We start from the raw sequence: 21541 nt of genomic DNA, 5'->3' as shown, positions 1-21541 counted from the left end.
TGCAAAACACTAATGGTGCAAACCCACAGAGTTCCTTTTTCGGACAGCCACCTATTCCGCAACAATCTATGCATCCAGGCTATTTTGGTGGTGGTTCCGTGTTCCAATCTATGACTGGGGGTTACCCTCAGGGAGGCATGGGAATGCAAGGGAATTTTGGAGCTAATTTTCAGCTTGGTATGCAAGGCAATATGTATGGTGGTATGCAGTCTGGAATGCAAGGGAATATGTATGGGGACATGCAGCCCGAAATGCAAGGAAACATGTATGGGGGCATGCAGCCCGGTATGCATAGTGGTATGTTTGGAAACATGGGAGGATCAGCACGATTGCATGGTGTGGAAACTGGCAATGTTGACCCTATGATGGGCATGAATGCAGGGGGTAGTAATCTTGTGAGGCCACTTCCTTACGATAATCTAACGCCTATGGGTAAGGCGAAGGATTATAAGGAAGGGGAACCTGCAGTAAAATTTGACACATTCAGTGGGGCCAAAGACAAGCTCAAGGCACTTACCTTTTTAGAGCAGTTTGATGTTGCTTTTTTCTGGTGGAAATTACACGGAATCCTCGTAAGTGAGAAAAGCTGCGACTTTTCTCAAGGGCAATGCATTGCAGTGGTGGTCCACTCTTCTGTTGCAGGGCATAGCACCATCTAACAATTTAAACAGGTGTTCTCTTCCGTGTGGCTCACATCTACATTTGAGGTGGAACCGTGGATGTAATGACAGCATGGCATAAGTTGGATGCATCGAAATGTGAGAGTCTTGAGGATTACAACAAGAAGTTTTGGGAAGCTTTACTCCTAGTAGTGCCATTGTCTGAGCAGGTTGAGAAGTATTGTTGTGGGTTGTCCAAGGAAGTGCGTGACTATTGCATAAAGACTCGAGTAACAAATATGTCGCAGCAAATGATAGAGAATGCCATGACGGCAAATGCGTTACTCACTGGAGTTTCATTTGGATTTAAGGGCAGCAAAAGCACAAGCAAGAAAACTGAAAAGTCAGGTCATGCTTCGCGTGATGCAACAGTGCCTGCAGAGAAGCGGTATAAGAAGTTACCAATGCCCATGAGAACTCCTGAGGAGAGACAGGCTTTGATGGATGCTAAGAAATGCTTTTTCTGTACCGAAGAGAGACATATGTCTTTCAATTGTTCCAAGCGTAAGTCCCAAAAGGACTCTGACACTCAAGTCTAAGAAAGCAAAGCCTTCTACAGGGTTCTTGATCTTGTTAGGGAACAGCTAGGTGGTGAGGAGACTGAGTTGTGCAGGGCATGGGGCAAAGTTAGAGATTAGAATGCTTTGATTTTCTTTGACACAGGTGCTAGAGCCAACTTTATCTCACTAGATTTGGGCTGGCAGATTGGGGATCTGTGCAGAGGAGATGGGGCCTTTATATAAGGCTAATATGGCTTGTCTTGGGTATGCAAAACCCGTTACCCCTATTATTGGGAAGCTAAGGCTTCATGTGCAGGGTTATGTGGACAATGAGGAGTTCTTTATCATGCCACTTGATGGGTGTGATGTTTGGTTGGGTATGCCATGATGTCATAGAGTACATGCGGTGGTGAATACGTACAACATGAAGATTACTTTGACTCATAGAGGGAAAGAGCATATTTTGGATGTAAAGGTTAAAGGGGAATCTATTCCTATTGTATCGGCTTCGGCCATTTCATCCGTAATGAAAAAGCATCTTTCCACATACTTGGTTTTTGTAAAGGATGCAAAAGATGAGGAGTCTAAATCTAATTTGTCTATGTTAGATAAAGATAGGACTGATTTCCTACGTGAGTACCAAGATTTCTTTTCCGAGTCATTGCCAGGAGAACTTCCTCCGGAAAGGCTAGAAGATCATGCTATTCATCTTATTCTGGGGAGTATCCCACCAATAGACCGCCGTACCGTGTTAGTGCAGCCCAACAAGAGGAAATTATGAGCCAGGTAGAGGAGTTGTTGAAAAAGGGGTTGATTTAGCCTAGCTCGTCACCCTTTTGCTCACCTGTGCTCTTAGTGCAAAAGAAAGATGGTTCTTGTAGATGTGTGAATATTACAGGGCGCTAAACAAGCATAGGTTGGTCATAAATGGCAAGAAGAGTGAGTTCTTCTTAGAAGAGAGACACTTCTTGAAGCATATCGTGTCTAAAGATGGAGTCCGTATGGATCCTTCGAAAGTGGAAGCAATTCTGAATTGGCCAGATTTGAGGACCGTGCATGATGTACGCAGCTTTTTAGGATTGTGTTCCTATTACAGGCAGTACATACGGTATTTTGCTGAGATTGCTTCGTCCCTTCATGCTTTAACAAAGAAGGGAACTCCGTTTCGATGGGCTGATCGAGAAATTGCAGCCTTTAAAAAGCTTAAAGAAAAGCTTACTTTGGATCCCGTATTGATATTACCGGATCTCCGAAAAGCTTTTGTTGTCCAGTGTGATGCATGTGCGAACATCATTGGGAAAGTTCTCATGCAGGAAGGACATGTGATAGCCTATGAGAGTTGTATATTACAGAATGCCGAGAAGCATTTACAAGCTTATGAGAAAGAGATGTTGGCTATAATTCATGCTCTTTCTACATGGAAACACTATTTGCTTGGGGCTGATTTCACTGTGCAGACAGATCATCAGACCTTGCGTTATTTCCTCACGCAAACTAAACTTTCTGAGAAGCATATGAGATGGGCCAACTTTTTGTCTATGTTCCACTTTCATATTGTACATGTGGAAGGCAAAAAGAATGTTGTGGCAGATGCTTTGTCATGCAAGCCACATGTCTCAGCAGTTTCACTTGTTTATCATCATGAGCTTGATGAGATGAAAGAGCAGTATGCCCAGGATGAGGATTTTGGCAGGGTCTATGATCAGATGTCTGAGGGTCAGCGGCATGATCATTATACTCTCAAGGATGGCTTTTTGTTGATGCATGGTAGACTGTGTGTTACCAGGCAGTTACGGCTCAAGGTTATGATTGAAAGTCATGCTCCACCGTATGTAGGTCATAGAGGCATTGATGCTACGGTAAAGGCAGTTGAGGCTTTCTTTTATTGGCTGACCATGAGAAGAGATGTTGATGCTTCTGTTAGGCAATACATCGTATGTCAGAAGGTGAAGTATGACCGTCAGAAGACACCAGGGTTACTTCAGCCTTTACCTATTCCAGATAGACCATGGGAGAGCATTGCCATGGATTTTATATTTGATCTTCCGAGGACACAAACGGGGAATGATGGCATTTGGACTATCATATGCAGGTTCAGTAAGCAGGCTCATTTCATTCACGTGCGTAAGAAGATCAAAGTTGATCACATGGTGAAGTTGTTCATGGCGAACATCTTCAAGTATCATGGCATCATAGTTACCACGGAACGGGAACGTTCCGGGAACGTCGGATGCTGGAACAGGAGCGGGAACGGGAACGGGAGCGGATCGGGAACGTCGCGGAACGCCACGTCATATGACATGTCAGCATATGACATAAAATGACAAAACATTTAAAATATCCAAGATTAAACTTTAAAGTCTTAAACATTAAAAATTTGAAGAGTCCAGACTCCAAATAGAAACTGAAAAGAAAGTACATCGCATGTGGATATATAGAAATTGAAAAAGAAAGTACATCACATGACAAGTACAAAACTAGCCTCAAGGGCCAAGGTAACTGGTGAGTCAAAGACTAGTCATCAGCAAGTGGGATCTCATCCTCCTGTCCAGGCTGTCCCTCAATCTGCTCATCCTCATGCTGCTCCACATCATCCTCTCCCTCTGGCTGATCCTCACCATCATTGTCATCAAGATCAAGGCAAAATCCAATAAATGGCTCTGGAGTACACTCAGCCCTGAACTTGTTAAGCAAACGCAAGTTTGCATTAACAAATACAAGGTCATTTGCCTTCTGGACACCAAGCCTGTTCCTCTTCTTGCTTGCAATGTTCCCAAAACTGCTCCATTGGCGAGGAGCTAGCACCCTGGCTAAGCACTCGAATGGCCAATCGTGTATCTGTCCCATAATCCTCCCACCACCGTGCACTGGATATCTTGAACCTATCATTCTGTGCATCCTGCAAAGCGAAGAGGCCTCTCTTTTGTCGATAGAAGGAAAGGTCTTCACGAACCCTCCTCCTATCATCTGCACTGGGTACAAGCTTCCTCAAGATATCCTCCCAACCCTGCACAACCTCTGCATTTGTCTCTTGTCCTTTGCCTTGAAATTCTGGATCCACCACAAATGCAGCAGCCTCTAATGCAGAGTGATACTCTGTCCACCTGCCTGTCGCAAGACGAGATAGCTCCTGTCTCCTACCCCCATCCAAAGCCTGTAGAGATAGGATTCTCTCAATCATCCTGTCCATCCCCTCATACACCTTGCCAATGCAAGGCTCATCTCCATCAAGAAGCCTCAACATAAGAATGATTGGCCGCACAACCTGCAACAATACCTCAACAGTGTCCCAAAAAGTGTCATCAAGAACTATGGACTTGCATCGAATACCTGCCACTGAGGTACGCTCTCGCCATGCATCCCACTCCTCACAAACTACAAGCTGCCTCAAATGATTCTTCACTTCAAAAAGATGCTTTAGCATAAGGAAATTATATGCAAAGCGTGTATCTGAATACTTTAAGAGATCCTTTGGGGATCTCTGTCGAAATGCAGCCAAAATGTAGTGGTGGCGAGTGATAAATGAAACAATGTGATTGCCCATTTCAATAGAAGGCTCCACCCACTGCATCTTACCAATATCTTTGAGGAGATTGTTGAGTCCATGTGACATGCAAGGAGTGAAGCAAATATGTGGGTACCTATCCTCAATGATCCTCCCTGCTGCCCTGTTTGAGTTCTCTCCATCAGAAACAAACTGGATGATATTATTGGGACCCACGTAATCAATGGCTTCACTCCAAATATTTGCCAATCTCTCTGCAATTTTGCCCGCCTCTGAATTGTCAATATCTTTAATAAAAAAGCTACATCCTCTGGAGTACGCAAGGATACCCTGAATGGAGCGGCTCCTAGTGTCACTCCAACCATCACCCATGATAGTGACGCCACATCTACGCCATACATCCTGAATGGGTCCCAAGGCATCCTCTATGGCCGTCCTCTCTGTGGCTAGAAGTGTAGTGCGCAATGCCTCGGATGAGGGTGGAGCATAGCCAGGTCCGAAAGAAGCAATCTCCTTCACCATATCTGCAAAGTATGGGTTGCGGGCCTTTACCAAAGGAACATCTGCAGCATAAAAAAACCATGCCACTGATGCATCTACTTGTGCCCTCCTCCCAGGGTGCCATGATGCCACAAGACTAGCCTGCACTGGACCTCGTGAAGCCTGGGTCTGGGAAGCATTTGTTCCATGTGCGGATGGCTGTGGAGCAGCCCCAAATAATGGGGTAGATGCACTTGCTGAAGATGCCAGGCCTGCAGGTGTAGCTGATGATGATGTACCTCGAGGATCGAGAACAGAGGGCCGACTCCCTGCTGCATTAAGTCTATCTGCAAGTGCCTGCAATCGTATGATATTTGCTCCTGACACTGTAGGGCAAATAGAAATGCCTTTGTCTCTAACCCCCAACAAATGGGCTCGCACACGATCCGTGCCTCCAGTCTTAATGGATCCACAAAAGTGGCACTTCCACTTGCGTGACCACCCTCCTCTTGCACTATCATATCTGGACACAAGATCCACCTCATTCCACCAGGGGGATCTGTTTTCTGCATCTATGCCACGAGGAGGTGCCATTGAAATTGATAAATGGCTGAAAATTAAAAAAACATGCAAAATGCCCTTGCATGAGACATAAGTAAAGTGTCCACAAAGTGGAAAAAAACGCAGCTAACTAGAATCTCCAAAATCCAATGTTCATTGCGTCAAATTTTAAATCTTACTTGCTCAAGACTCGAGTGCCACCTGAGCAAAAGAAGGGGCCAACTTGCCAAGGCCCAAGAGGAGGGGCCAAGAGGAGGTAGGGAGAGTGTGCACTGTGGGGCAGCCAAGGCTCAAGGTAGGGAGACTGTGGGGCAGCCAAGAGGAAGGGTGGGGTAGTAGGTGGAATGAAGAGTGTGGGGCAGCCAAGGGGGCAGCCAAGAGGAAGGGTGGAGTGGTAGGGAGAGCACTCAAGCAGCAGGCTCAGCCAACAAAACAGGCGCAGCAGCGAAAAAGAGCCGTATGCTGGATAAAAACTGCCGCTGGTGACTTAGCGAAAGTGCACTTTTTTCGTTACGCCCGGAACATGCGTTTCGCCCTAGCGTTCCGGCGTTCCGACACACGTTCCGCCACGTTCCCCGACAATTGCGCCGTTCCGGCTCCCGTTTCCACGTTCCGGGCACGCCTTGCGCTTCGGAGCGGCGTTCCGGCGTTCCAGGAAGGCGGAACGCCGTTCCGCGGTAACTATGCATGGCATGCCTTTGTCTATCATTAGTGACCGTGATCCATAGATGACGAGTTTATTTTGGAGAGGGTTGTTTGACAACATGGATACAACTCTCAACAACAATGGGAAAAGTATCTTCCTTTGGTTGTGTTCGCTTATAACAACACCATCCATACCTCGACGGGCAAGGCTCCTTTTGAGATTGTGGAAGGAGGGAAAGAATGTACCACCCATTTTGCACACAAAGGATAAGATCTTTGAGGCTGACCAATATGTGGAGAACATGGATGAAGCTTATAGGAGAGTTAAGTTGGCACTCCAAAAAACTGAGCAAAAGCAAAAGAAGGCAACATAACGTCACAGACGTGCATTAGAGTTTGAATTGGGCGACTGGGTTCTTTTGCAATTTGAGAAAGCTAGGCTCAAAAAGATGAAGGGTAAAGAGCGCCTATTCCCTAGTTGAGCATGCGCTATTATGAACCTTTTTAGGTATTGGAAAAGATTGGTTAGGTGGCCTATCAGTTGAAGCTACCAGATCACTGGAGGATTCACAATGCATTTCATGTGAGTCTACTTAGACCTTTCCGTGGGGATGTGCCTGAGGATGTATCAAATGAGGCTCAACCGGAAGTGGAGGAACTTGATGAGGTTCTTATTCCCGAGCAGATACTGGCACATAAGGAAAGAAAGGTACGAGGTAAACTTTCCCGTCGCTATCTTGTGAAGTTCAAGAACTATTCACCGATGGATGCGAAGTGGATGGTGGAGGGTGACTTAGCAGATTCACCTCAGATATTGTAGCTTTATCTCGATGCCTTTGAGTTGGAGCCGACTCTTGCTACGGCTCATTCAGGTTCAGCAGAGCATAGGTATGGAGCATTGCCTAATGCTCAAGAGGGGGGTAGCACCTCCGCTCCCTTGATACAGACAGGCTCAGATGTCATCTAGAGGTCGCTTGGTGCAGCTTTTGTCTCACCCGAAGGTACTGACAGCTGACAGTACATCTACTTATGGGACTTCTATGCTATATATGCACTAGTCACATTGGATGTTGTGGTTGTGTATGGTTCAGAGTGGTATATTACTACACCATTGGTTTGTAGTGAATGTTGTGATTGGGACGCTGATCTTGTCATATTGTACATTTCACTTTTAGTTGAATCACATGGTTGATATCTTAGTGTATTGGGCAGCCTTCGTTATCGGTGTGGTTCCGCTTTGGATGTCTTGCTGTATCACCAGAATGCAATCGAGGATGCTTGCCATTTTTCAAGAGGGGGGTATGTCATGACCCTGTGAAATGGGTGCAGCATAAGTGTGAGCATGGTGGTCGGTGAACAAGATAAATATTTTAAGGTTCATACTTGGGTGGCTGGACAAAAAGGAAACATGCGTGGACAACCCCAAGTGTGAAGGGGACAAAGGAATTAAAGTTCAAAAGGTTTTATAACCTTGGGTGGCCCCTAGGAAGGTTTTAAAACCTTGAGTGGCCCCTAGGCTATTTATGGGGGGCTACTTTACTTTTGGAGCACACGCCTCTCTCTTTCTCTCTCATGCTTTTTGGGGAAGAGGGGCTGGCGGGCAGTGCTGAAGGCTGGCTTTGGAAAAAAAAAACCCTACAGAAGGGGAGGAACTGGCTGATGCTACAGGCGCATGTGCTTTGTACTCTCTCTCTCTTTGGCGACAGTCTGGCTGCAAGGAAAGTTGGCTAGATTGCTCACGGGCTGGACAAAGGGGCAGGGGCGATAGCGTGCTGGCGGGCTGTTTGCAGGCAGCACACACAAGTTGAATAGCAGGGTTGGTGGGTTGTTTACAGGCAGCGCACAAAAGTTGAACAGCAGGGGCGGTGGGCTGCTTGTAGGCGGCGCGCAGAAGCTGAACCGCTTATTCTCTCTGTCTCCCTCTCTTGCTTGGAAAGCTGGATGCATTCGGGTAGACTGTAGGCAGCACAGTCGACAGTTTCTCTCTCTTTTTCTCTCTCTTTGGGGGAAGGTGGCACAGGGATTGCAGGTTTCTCTCTCTCTCTCTTTATGAGCAGGTGGGACTGCAAGTAGTGTATAATCAGGTCTCTCTTTTCACTGGCTCATGTCTGTCTCGGAGTTGTTTATCTGGCCCTTTGTGAGAGGAAGGGTTTGACAGTTCAGAGGGTGGAAACAGGGCAAGATTGTGGACTGATTTGGAAGAGTTTGTGGACTGTTTTCATGGTTGAGTTTGTGGCTATGTGCATGGTTCAGTCAGATGCATATTCAAGGCCTCATGGATGCACTGACTTAGCAGATTAGAGGAGATAACAACGTGATGTTCTTGGGACACAAAGCTGTGTGTAACGTCTATGCTAAGAGGTCCAGAGGATTGGCAGATTGGACTTGCAGACATACGAGCCATGAATGGCCATGTTGTAATCATTTAAACTTTTCCATTGAAATTGAATAAAGAAATACCGAAAGGGGCGCCAAGCTTTGGGGCCAACATGTGTCGTTCTCTTTCATGTGTTGGAGCACTCGAGCTCCTATTTATTTGTTTTTATTGGGTGGACTACAATTGGATTGGGTGACTGCTAGTCTACCGCACTTTGGTTGAGCTCGCCATCTTGCTTCCTATGGCCTGATTCTCCAAGCTCCATGTGAGCCAAGGATTAACAGTGAGTGACAATGTCCGTGAGGCGCAAGTCCCCCAAGTGATGAGAGAGCTCTATCACTTGTTCATGAATTGTGGAGATAGACTCCGGACTCCACTCTCGCTGTGCTGCTACATATAGAGGGAAGGTGCCACATGCACTCTGCACTCAATGCATGGTGACAAACTGGCTCATCATCAGCAGTGCAACATTTATACATTATTAGAACCCAGTAGGATGATATTTGTCGTACGCCGTGACCCCATTGTATATCCACAGTCCAAGATAAGTTAGGCACGAGCTACGTAGGTCATTCCTCAGCCTTAGCGGGTCAGTCAATCAGTCAAGTCCCTTAACCCACTTGGAGAGAATCATTCATGCATGTAGAGTCAGTAGAAGCCTTAGGGTTTGCATCCAGAAAACACTCTGCATTTTGCATAACATGCATTCGTATGCCTCTGCATCATTTAGAACATCCCAGAAGCCTTAGGGAATTTACTAGGATTTATCTGGTATTTTTTTTCCATATTTTATGGTATTTATTTAGCATTTAATGTCATTTATAAACATAAAGTTTATTAAATAAATGACCAGCCAACTTGACCAGCTTGCATAGGGCTTGGACATTCATTCAGTCTTCAGAAGCTAGGCGCCTCTCATCCTCAGCCTTAGGAGCATCCATGCCTGCAGCCATAGACTCATCCAGCCCCTTGGAGCTTCTGCGTTTGCTTCTCCAGCCCCTTGAGAACCTGCGTTTCTGCTTCAGTCAGCCCTAGCAGTCCAACGCAACAGTACAACATCCCTTGTACTCCAACGCAGCAGATTTAGCAGTGCCATACAGCAGTACAGTCCCTTTAGACTATAGGCCCAGCCATCTGTACCCTAACGCAGCAGTTCTGTCCTTTCAGCCTACAGGCGCCTGCATACAGCACTCTTTCAGGCCCCAGTTCAGTAGATACCCTCTGTGTTTGAGCATAGATCACCACCAGCAGGTATTCAGGTCAGTTCAGTCCTGCGTTTGCAGTTCTAGAGCAGTTTACCTTGCGTATTCAGCCCTACAGCAGTGCCTCCGCCCTCTGTGCATCATCCATACATGCTACAGTCATCTGGTGAAGGTAACATATCATTCATAAGCATTTTCAGCATGTTTACATAGCTTAGAACAGTCCACCGCAGTCCTTTCTCAGCCTTAGGTGTGCAGCCCTTCCTCATGCCCTTGGGAAGAGTGCATAGGCTCGAGATCAGTTCATCGAGGTGTTTCTACAGCCGTGTACAGTTCAGCCAGGCTTCCGATCCTGCGAGATCTTGCGTTTGGCTTATCTACAGTCCACAGTCATTCTCTGTAAAGTATTAAAGCAAATACTATCTTGTTATCAGGATAGGGGGCCCTTCATTGGGTAATTTGGGACCCAATCTGGTGTACAGCTCTCATATATCTCTCTCTCTCATCTCTTTAAAGTTTGAAGTATTAAAATGGATTGCTAAACTCACGAAACTCAGGATACAGAAGATGGTGTGAGCATTTGTGTGACAAGATCCTCCAATACAAAGACTTCCGCTGCATATTACAGAAGGAGAACATTGCACATTGCACCACTCTCAAGAGTGGCCAGTCTGGATCGATGAAATATGACACTGACTCAGAGAGGGGCCGAAGTCTCTGCAAAGGCACCCGCATGCACCGATAGGCATTTGAAGAAGTTGTAGTCCGTAGGCTGCCCTATGACTCAGGGTAAAACCGGTCTATGGACACATAAAGGCTCAACCCTCAATTCATGAGTTGTAGGGCAAGGGAGTGCACCACAAATGCTGGTTTTCCTGCAACAATCCACCATAATGGCTGCAAATGAGCCTCATTCAGCCCAAATTCCCACGCTTCCCTCTTCTCAATGTGGAAAATGCACATAAATTTGACACTTGGCACATTGTTAAGCCTTTTCCACATGCAATCTTCCAAGCTAAAAATCTCCTGACTGGTTCACATTCTCACAACAGTCCTTTGTCAGCTTTTGGTCCCCTTGACATTCCGCACAAACTGACGCGAACACTTTTCAATTCCGACACTGCCAAAAATAGCAGTTCCCTAGATTTTAGGGATGATGTCATCTGCATTCCTTCTGGTCTCCTGACCATCTTTGACCACTATGGTCACTTCAGAATTTGCTTAGAATTCAAGATACATTCACATTTCGGTGGCGGCCACTTACTAGTGTAAACTGGCCTATACCCTCATTCAGTGGCCATGTCCTGGACACTGTCATTCATCTTTCAGTGCAATTCTCAGGCTTAGCCAACCACTGGTCCAAAGTCCCACTGGTTGACCCATTCCGACATTGCAATGGCCCAAGCCCTTCCAAGAGATCCCGGGGGAAAGCAACAGCAACCAAAGAGAAAGAAAAGAAAAATATATATTTATAAAGAAATGTAAATAAGGAAAACAACTGCAAAAAGTTTCACCTCCTGGTGACATACCCCCCTCTTGAAAGAAGCAAGCGACCTCGGTTGCAAGTCCACATGCAAACGGATGACACAGGACGATCACAAGATTCCCCAGGTGAGTAGTGTCATCGCATGTATCTCCTGCCAATGGATGACACGGGGCGATGATAGGAATTCCCCACTACCATTTGTGCCATCGCAGGTTCAAGCCTTTCAAATACATGTTTCCGGATGCAACACAGGGCGATAGCATATATCTTGTACTATTAGTGTCACAACATGTAAATCATTCATTTGAAGCGTAACAGATACAACTTCAAAGCACTGAAAGTTCATTCATTGATTAAGTCATTGACAACAAATGTCAAAACTGTACATTGCCAAACATATAATACAAATGTACAGGTCATTCAGAATTCAGCTTCAAAAAGCTAACAGGAAGGCTTCCTTGTAAAGTTGCATCAAGTGAGGTGAATCAGCCAGTTCAACCTCATCCATCCATTTAGCATCCATTGGTGAATAATTTTTGAATTTCACCAAGTATCTTCTTGCAACTTGTCCTTTCACTTTTCTGTCTTTATGGGCCAGAATCTGCTCAGGAACCAGAATTTCATCCAATTCCTCCACTTCAGGCTGTTCCTCTGGCACCATATCTTCTGGCACATTGCCAATAAAAAGTCTCAACAGGCTCACATGGAATGCATTGTGGATTTTCCAAGTGTCTGGCAATTTCAGCATGTATGCCACATCACTGATCTTCTCTGAGACTTGGAAAGGACCATAATATCGCATACTGAGCTTAGGAAACAGACGTTCCTTGCCCTTTCTTTTTCTCAGTCGTGCCTTTTCAAAGCGCAATAAGACCCAGTCATTCTCTTTAAACAAAAGCTCTCGACGATGCATGTCAGCAGCTCTTTTCTGCTTAGCTTGTGACTTTTCTAAGGCATATTTGACCTTCTTATACGCTTCTTGCCATCCCTCAACATACCGATCTGCTTCAAATATCTTATCCTTTGTCTGCAAAATGGGAGGTACTTTCTTGCCACCTTCAACAATTTCAAAAGGCGCCTTGCCAGTAGAGGAATGCACTGTATTGTTGTAAGCATACTCTACTAATGGCAAATAATGCTCCCAAGCTGCCTTATGTTCTGACACACAACATTTCATTAGATCCAAGACAGTAGAGTTAGCCTCTTCAGACTGCCCATCAGTTTGAGGATGAAAAGAAGATGAGAATTTCAAGGTCGTGCCCATATTCTCAAACAATGCTTTCCAAAACAAGCTAGTCATCCTTGGGTCTCTGTCACTGACAATAGACTGTGGCATACCATGGTATTTAAAGATATTTTGCATAAAAATCTTAACCATGTGCTCTGGTTTAATCTTCTTTCTAATAGGAATGAAGTGTGCCTGCTTGCTGAATCAGCATATAATAGTCCAGATTCCATCATTCCCTGTCGTTGTCCTTGGAAGATAAAAAATGAAGTCCATGGCAATACTTTCCCATGGTCTCTCTGGAATAGGCAGTGGTTGCAATAACCCAGGTGCCTTCTGTCTGTCAAACTTGACTTTCTGGCATACTAGGCAAGATCTGACATAAGCATCAAGATCACGTCTCAAAGCTGGCCAATAAAAGAAAGTCTCAACCGCTTTCACTGTAGCATTAATGCCTCGATGTCCAGCATACGGTGGAGCATGACTTTCTAGCATTACTTTCGGCCTTAACTGCTTAGTCACACATAGCTTTCCATGCATCATGAGAAAGCTGTCTTTCAAAACATAGTGATCATGATGTTGATTATTCATTAGCTGCGCATAGATTCTGGAAAAATCTTCATCACTGGCATACTGCTCTTTCATATCATCCAATTCCTGGCGATAAGAAATAGAAACAGCTGACACTTGTGGTTTGCGAGACAATGCATCTGCAACCACATTCTTCTTGCCTTCCACATGCACTATCTGAAAATGGAACATTCACAGAAAATTTGCCCAGCGCATGTGTTTCTCTGACAACTTTGCCTGTGTGAGAAAGTATCTGAGCGTCTGATGATCCGTTTGCACAACAAAATCAGCAAGTGGCAGGAGCATTTGTCAATCCAAAGGGCATGACTAAGAACTCATAGAGACCAAATGTAGTGCGAAATGCGGTCTTGTGCACATCCTCGGGTCTGATTCTAATCTGATGGTACCCACTCTTCAAATCTATCCTGCTAAACATTTCTGCTCCTTGCAAACGGTCAAGAATATCATCTATGCGCGGAATCGGAAATCTATTCTTGATCGTGTTCTTGTTCAAGGCTCTGTAGTCAATACACATTCGCCATGAACCGTCTTTCTTTTGTACTAGTAACACAGGTGAACAAAACGGGGAACTACTGGGCTGAATTAGTCCCTTCTCTAACAGCTCATTAACCTGTGTCATAATCTCTTTCTGCTGGGCTGCACTAACCCTGTACGGTGGCCTATTGGGCGGACTAGACCCTGGAATAAGATCTATAGCATGATCCTCTGGCCTCTCAGGGGGTAACTCTCTTGGTAAAGACTCTGAAAAACAGTCTCTGAACGTATCCAAGAAAGCTTTTCTACCTTCGTCTAATGTAGATAAATCAGTTTCAACTTCATTCACTTGCTTTGCAAAAACCAAGTACGTAGAAAGATGATTTTTCATTACTGAAGTTATGGCAGAAGTGTCTCTATGTACAATTGTGATTTTCCTGTTAAAAGCATCCAACACTGCATGTTTCCTATGACACCATGGAATTCCCAACAGGACATCACATCCTTCCAAGGGCATGATAAGAAACTCCTCTGTGTCCACATAACTCTGTATATGCATGCGAAGTTTGCCAAGTATAGGAGTGACAGGAACTGAATGCCCAGGGCATGCCAAATCAGCGTGTCCAACTGGTCCCATCTCTTCAACACGAATTCCCAACTTGGCTGCCAATGCCGGTGAAATAAAGTTGGCTCGAGCACCAGGGTCAAAGAAAATCAGCACTGTAGCATCTCTGATTTTACCCCATGCTCTGCACAATTCTGTAGCATTATCACATGGCTGGTCACCAACCATGTCAGATACCAATCCTGCACTCGGCATTGTCTTCTTCTTGAGTGGCCCTTCTTTATCCTCGGCATCTTTTGCTGGCTGTTGTGGACATTTTGGAGCCATATGCCCTTTCTGTTCACAGATGAAACATTTCCTAGCTGGCATCAATGCCTTTCTCTCTTCAAATGACTTGCCATATAGTGGCCTCTTCTGTCCTTTGCCTTGACCAGCACTTTTCTGAGGCTGTGACTGCCAAGTCTTCTTCTCAAATGGCTTCTTTCCATAGAATGGTCTAGGTGGGAAATCCCTCTTCACAACTGGTTCCTGTTTGCCTTGAGGTTCCTTGTTCACTGTGCTCTTAAAGCCACGTGAACCTCCCTGTAGCAATGCATTAGCCATGTTTGCATTCTCAATGAGCTGAGTCATATTAGAAACATTGGTCTTAATGCAATAATCCCTAATTTCTTTGGGCAAACCACAGCAATACTTTTCTATTTGCTCTGACAATGGCACTGTTCTGTAGGAAGTTACTGGCAAGAGTGCATCCCAAAACTTCTTATTATACTCTTCCAAATTTACACAGTTGGCTGCATCAAGTTTGTGCCATGCTGTCATAACATCCACTTCAAAAGTATTTGTAAGCCAGGCAAAAGAGAACTGCTGCTTAAACTGAACCCATGTAGCAGGTGCTTGTCCTTGCATCAACAGTGAAGTCCACCACTGCAATGCATTGCCTTTCAAGAAAGTAGCAGCCTTCCGCACCTTAGAAGACTCTGTAAAGTTACCCCCAGTGTATGCTGCATCAAACTGCTGAATAAAAGTCAGCGCTTTCAATTTGTCTTGCATCCCACTGAAAGTCTCAAACTTTACTGCTTGACCTCCTTCTTTGTAATCCTTTTGCACCTTTTCTGCATCAGTCCTTATTGCTCTTTGTCCACTAGGTTGAGAAAATTTAGCCACACTGACAGGTGCTGCGGGCCCCAAAGCTGGACTAAAATAAGTTTGAAATCCGGGCTGCACACCTATATTGGCATAAAGAGGGTTCACAGCTTCCATAGGCATCATTCCTGGTGACCCTCTTGACATCAGTCCTGGCAAAACTGTGGGCGGCCTAGCCATGGCCTGGAAAACAGACCCACCACCAAAATAGCCAGGCTGGGAAGCAACGAATGGAGGAATGGTCGGCATGACCCTTTGCACATTACTTTCCTGGCCATTAAATGCATGTACCTGTGCCTGTGTAACATGCTGCACTGGATCAGCTGCCACTGCTGGTGTCTGCTCTACATGCTGTGGCATCCTTGGCATTTGTTCCTGTGCCCTCTCATCTGCATGCTGAGATGATTCAGCCTGGGAATCCCCTGTCCTTGACTGCAAATACCTCTTCATCCTGGGATTCTTCACCAACTTTTCAAAGGTACCAACCATGCTTAGGAGCTGCGCATGAAATAAATCCTCTTGTTCCTGTTCTTCCTCTAACAAGGCTGGATGTACTACTGGCTCCGTCCGAGCAGAGGCTGACACCTGGGCACCTGTCACCTCTATATGCTGTCTGCGAGTAGAAGAGGAACTCTCTTCGGCAGGGAGCTTGCCTTTCCCTTTGTCTGTCATACTGTCAACTGAAAGTTTAAGGGAACCTGTATCCAAAGAAAGAGACCGTTACACTAGTAATCAATTGTACCTCACTATGTGTGTCTCCTGTTCACCCAATCCAATCCGTGTCCGGGCTCTTGCAGAAAAGAGGACCCTATCCCGGCAATGGAACCATAAAACCGGTCTATGGACACATAAAGCGGTAGTTCATTCACAAATAACCTGGACTTACTCAGACACACAATCACAGAATCCTCGCTTCCTCGCTCAACAACACATTGGCCCCGAAGTCCGGCGCCCCTTGCGGTATTTCTTTATTGTTAAAAGGTTGGAAAATACAAAGCACAAGTGCAACAAAGCACTCTACTTGCATCAGCTGAGTTTTACAAATTCTGGGAGAAATTTGCCAGCATAACTGCATTAAAACTGTTCCATAACATCTCAAAATGAGTCCCAACTGACAGGCTCACTTCCATAGGCATCAGGCTACCCAATGGAGTCCAAAACATCACAATTCAGCTTGCTGTAATTTTCTGCACAGACCTGTTTTCAGCTCTGTTTTCAGCCCAAAACAACCCTTGTACTATCCTGGAAGACTTTAACAAAGTCTTACTGCATTTTGGCATTAATTGGGCAACATAACAGCCCAAAAACAGCACCTAAACAGTGCTGAAACAGCATTTTATTGAAGAGGTTATTACCCTCTTCCGTCCCTGTTTTGGTGTAGGAACTAACTACACCGGTTCCTGTTCAAGGAGGCAACTAGCCTTTGCATATAAGCATGAAATTCACACAACTGTACCTGATTTTATCTGATGAGAGCATTTCCATAGTCTGCAAGAGAGAGAAAGAGAGAGAGAGGCTGTGGGGAGCAAGCTCAACCCTCAATTCATGAGTTGTAGGGCAAGGGTGTGCACCACAAATGCTGGTTTTCCTGCAACAATCCACCATAATGGCTGCAAATGAGCCTCATTCAGCCCAAATTCCCACGCTTCCCTCTTCTTAATGTGGAAAATGCACATAAATTTGACACTTGGCACATTTTTAAGCCTTTTCCACATGCAATCTTCCAAGCTAAAAATCTCTTGACTGGTTCACATTCTCACAACAGTCCTTTGTCAGCTTTTGGTCCCCTTGACATTCCGCACAAACTGACACGAACAATTTTCAATTCCGACACTGCCAAAAATAGCAGTTCCCTAGATTTTAGGGATGATGTCATCTGCATTCCTTCTGGTCTCCTGACCATCTTTGACCACTATGGTCACTTCAGAATTTGCTTAGAATTCAAGATGCATTCACATTTCGGTGGCGGCTACTTACTAGTGTAAACTGGCATATACCCTCATTCAGTGGCCATGTCCTGGACACTGTCATTCATCTTTCAGTGCAGTTCTCAGGCTTAGCCAACCACTGGTCCAAAGTCCCACTGGTTGACCCATTCTGATATTGCAATGGCCCAAGCCCTTCCAAGAGATCCCAGGGGAAAGCAACAGCAACCAAAGAGAAAGAAAAGAAAAATATATATTTATAAAGAAATGTAAATAAGGAAAACAACTGCAAAAAGTTTCACCTCCTGGTGACACAGGGGGATCACCTGGAGACTGCGGGGGTAGGGCTCTCACCAAGGAAGTGACAACCGTCGTCGTTACAGGCTCCGGGAAGTGATGGATCAGTTTGTGGATGGTACCTGAATGGCGGCACCTCCGAGGTAAGTGCTCTTGGTGGATGGAACCCAAATGGCGGCTCATGTGAGAGTCAAGGGTTCTTGGTAGTCGGCAGAGTACTTTGAAGAGGCCGCCTGCGGGGGGGGGGTGTAGGGGTAAGTGGGCTCCAGAGGGGAGGATAGGGTAGAGGCTAGGGGTGGGGGCGGGTGCCGGAGGGGGATGTGGGGGGCGGGAGAAATCAGGAAGACTGGTACCGGGGACCGGTCTTTAAGCTGGACCCGACGCTAGGTCTCTCTAGGGGGTGGGTGGGACCTCCACTCCTGACGGGTGATCTTGAGATAAATGCTCGAGGGTTGAAACGGTTCTCCGACACGATCTTTTCTGTGTGGGGCTTGTTGTACTGTCTTGCCTTGGCGGCGGTGTGCTGCTCTGGTTGGGTGTCGGTGCTGCCTCTCCGCCCAGTCGTCTGCCACCTACCCCCATCCTTGTCATCAGGGGTAGGGTATTGGGGCTCTGTCTTGCCAGAGGGGGGAGGTGGTGCTGGGGTGCTCGGTCCTCCCTTGCAGTGTTGGGGCTCTGTCTTCACCTCAGGGGTAGGGTGTTGGAGCTCTGTCTTGCCGGAGGGGGGAGGTGGTGCTGGGGTGCTCGGTCCTCCCTCTTCACCTTGCGGGGGGAAGGGGCTGGACTGGCATGCGGAGCTCGCCTAGATTGGTGACGAGGGAAAGCTCTTGATCCATCTGACGGCAATTGAATGGCTGTCCACCCGCTGAAGGATGGGGTCCCCCCGGAGGCATCGAAGAGAGATGACGTGCGGTACTGTCCCCGGTGAGGAAATCCCAATGCAAAGTGAAGGGATCCCATCCACACACACCGACATCGAGGCGACTATCATTGGGGATTCTAGCACTTGCCCTAACTTTCTTCCAATGACGGAGAGAAGTGGAAGGTACTCCTTGAGGCCTGGAAAATAGATTGTGATCGGGAATCTGGATACTCCAACAAGAGGGTTGGAGGCAGGATCAGCTGTGCTGCCAACGTGCGAAAAAACACTTGGGCCATGCGCAACGCAACAGGGCTCGGCTGAAGCAGGCGGTCCGAAGCTGCTGGGGTGTCAAACTCCATCTGGTAGTAGCTGCACCCGAGGGTGTGGATATCTATGATCTTGCCTGGCTGGCCTGGAGCAAGTCATGAAGCTGGCTGTGCGCTGGGTGGCTACCCACAATGTTGCATACAAGTGTTAGAGGCTTCGAGGGAGGCTACTGTTGATGCTAGGGGCTGGAGGTCCGCTTTAGAGAAAAGGCAAGGGGCCTTGGTGAGGGATGACGGAGCGGCTGCCATGGAGTCCTCCTGAAAGGGGTAAAGACCAAAGGAAGCCGACACCTGCCGAAAGAAAAACAGCCTGAGCGCAAAAGAAACCTGCTGAGAGGGGGGGGGGGGGGGGGGGGGGGCAGAGAGGCGGGGCGCGAGGAGGAAGGAAAGGTGAATGAGGGCCACACTCAGGAGGAAGGGAGGAGGTGACGAAGAGGTAGGAGAGGGCAGAGAGGAAGGGCGGCAGGAGGGAAGCGAAGGAGGAGGTGGAGGCAAGTTGGAGGCAACGGCGCACAGGAGGCAGAGGGGGGCAGATGGGCAGAGAACGGGTGCACAGGTGGCGAGCAGAAGGGCGGGAGGCAGGGACACACAGGAGGCAAGGTGCAGGCAGAAGGCAGAAGGCAGCTTGCAGGAGGATGGAAGTGCACAAGAGGAGGGGAAGGCGAAGGCCTCAGGCCTACTGTAACAAAGAGCCCAGAAGGTGTTACAGTATGTCCAACCCTACTTTTCTGGCATCTTGGAGGCACAGGCATGCAGATGCATTCTGTGCTCTTGTTGTTCACATTTCAAATAGCGTGCTAACCATGGTACAACATTTATCTCTTGCTTAACTGAGAAGCTTGGAGACGGGGAGATGGCACAACAGTTCTTGACAAGGATCGGACCACATGGTGGAAATCGGCATGACTCGATGGTCTGTAAGGGCATTGCTCCCCAAGTACGACAGCTTGGTAACATCCTTGAACATAGGACTTCAACCCACACCTCTCACTTTTGAGTTGTTCAGCTCCATCTTAGTGGAGGAGTTGAGAATGACAGTGTGCAATGATGGAGATTCTGCTTTCTCAACCACACAAAAGGAAAAGGTAAAGACTTGGCATTCTCTTCTTAATTAAAGAAAATGCTACTATACTGCAATAAGGAGCATGTAGCCAAAGGGTGCAGGAAGTAGGCTGATGCTAAAAATGGCACTCTAAAGAGCTATGAGTCTGTCAATGTTGCTTACATAACATAGTTTGAGCTCTTCTTTGCCATGGAAGAGATTCAGGTGGAAGCTGCTCATGTGTCCACGCACAGTGATACTTGGATCGTGATAGTGGTGCATCTTGGCATATGACCAGCCATAAGGATTGGTATTTCATCCTTTGGCCTATGGGAGTAAACATAAAGGCGGTGGTCGGCAACAATGCAAAATGTCATGTCAAGGGCATAGGTATAATTCCATTCTTTTCTAGAGAAAGTTCTATTAATGAAGCAGCTGTCAGATGTTCTTTATGTTTCAGATCTGAGCAAAATCGTTTCGGTAATAACCGATTGTGACTTGCGAGTTCTCTTTAACATAGAAGAGGCAGTCACCATGGATTGTCAAGACAAGATTTTGAGACGGATCATTAGAGGAAACAATATATATGAGCTTTCAATGCTCGTATCCCAAGCCAATGTGGGAGCTAGCAGGTTGTGGTATGATTGCTTTGGCCATCTTCATACTCTTTCACTTGCGAGTTCTCTTTAACATCATCTTGGAATGTCAAGACAAGATTGTGAGATGGATCATTAGTAGAAACAATTTGTATGAGCTTTGATGTGGGAGCCAGGAGGTTATGGCATGACTGCTTTGGCCACCTCAATCTTCATACTCTTTCATAGATGCAAAAAAGGGGATGGTACTGCTGACGACATACCAAAAATTTGTGAAGCTTGCATGATGGGCAAGCAACATCAAGGAAAAATCACAGGCTGTTGGTAATTTTCAAGAATGGCTTGCAATGGTCGAAGCAAAAACATGCATGAAGGTGAAGAAACTAAGGACAGTTCAGGGAGGCGAATTGGAGCATGGAATTCAATGATAGCTTACCATGGCTCATACTTACCGGGAAATTGTGAAGATGGCTCGAAGTATGCTCAAAGGGAAGGTCTGTCCAAGTTCTTTTTGGGCCCAAGCAATAAATGCAACCGTTTACATCCTAGAAATGATAGTTGCCTAGAAAACAAATTGCACCAATAGACTCATTGGCAGATGATACCATATATCTTTTGACCTTAACTTCTCACGTGTTAGAGTAGTACATCGCGTTGGATATTATCGTGAGACCATGCAAGAAAGTCGAACTTTCATTTCTGTTTGATTTGTGATGGTGAAACTTTTGGAGCCACCCCACCCATCAATGACAAGAAGCTAGGACCGCCTGTGATCTGCATAGCGTACTACTAAGGCTGAATTGATATGTCTGAGATTGATTCATCATAGAATTTGTCTCTACATTGTACAAAAGCTTGGCATGTCGAATGTTGCGATGCAAGCCCAATCTTTGGTAATGTGATAAACTTTAGTGTATCTTGCATCATAAGCATTGTTAGTCTTGTGTATTTTGTAGGCCATGGCATCCATTGCAGAAGATGCAGTTGCGGACAGGAATGCACAACGGTTGAGGTAACTTGGAATCCTGTCTGATTAACAGTTGTCTAAATGTATTGCTCATCATGAAATACCCTTATTAT

At 46.2% G+C, this 21541-nt stretch overlaps 1 protein-coding gene across 3 annotated transcripts in view; it reads left to right on the top strand.

The window, feature by feature from the left end:
- Positions 1–21541, top strand: part of LOC147603817 (DNA-binding enhancer protein-like protein) — a 39629-nt gene that overhangs the window by 17483 nt on the left and 605 nt on the right. For all 3 annotated transcript variants that reach the window (XM_086796166.1, XM_086796165.1, XM_086796167.1), the window contains exon 3: positions 21418–21473. In XM_086796166.1, coding sequence (XP_086652292.1) covers positions 21418–21473 — 56 coding nt within the window. The remainder of the gene's footprint in view (positions 1–21417; positions 21474–21541) is intronic.

Source organism: Cibotium barometz, chromosome 63 (genome assembly GCF_041138505.1).
Source record: "Cibotium barometz isolate CiBa-2024 chromosome 63, ASM4113850v1, whole genome shotgun sequence".
Lineage (NCBI taxonomy): Eukaryota > Viridiplantae > Streptophyta > Polypodiopsida > Cyatheales > Cibotiaceae > Cibotium > Cibotium barometz.
The sequence above is the reverse complement of the archived record's forward strand: the minus strand, read 5'-3'. Positions and strand labels throughout refer to the sequence as shown.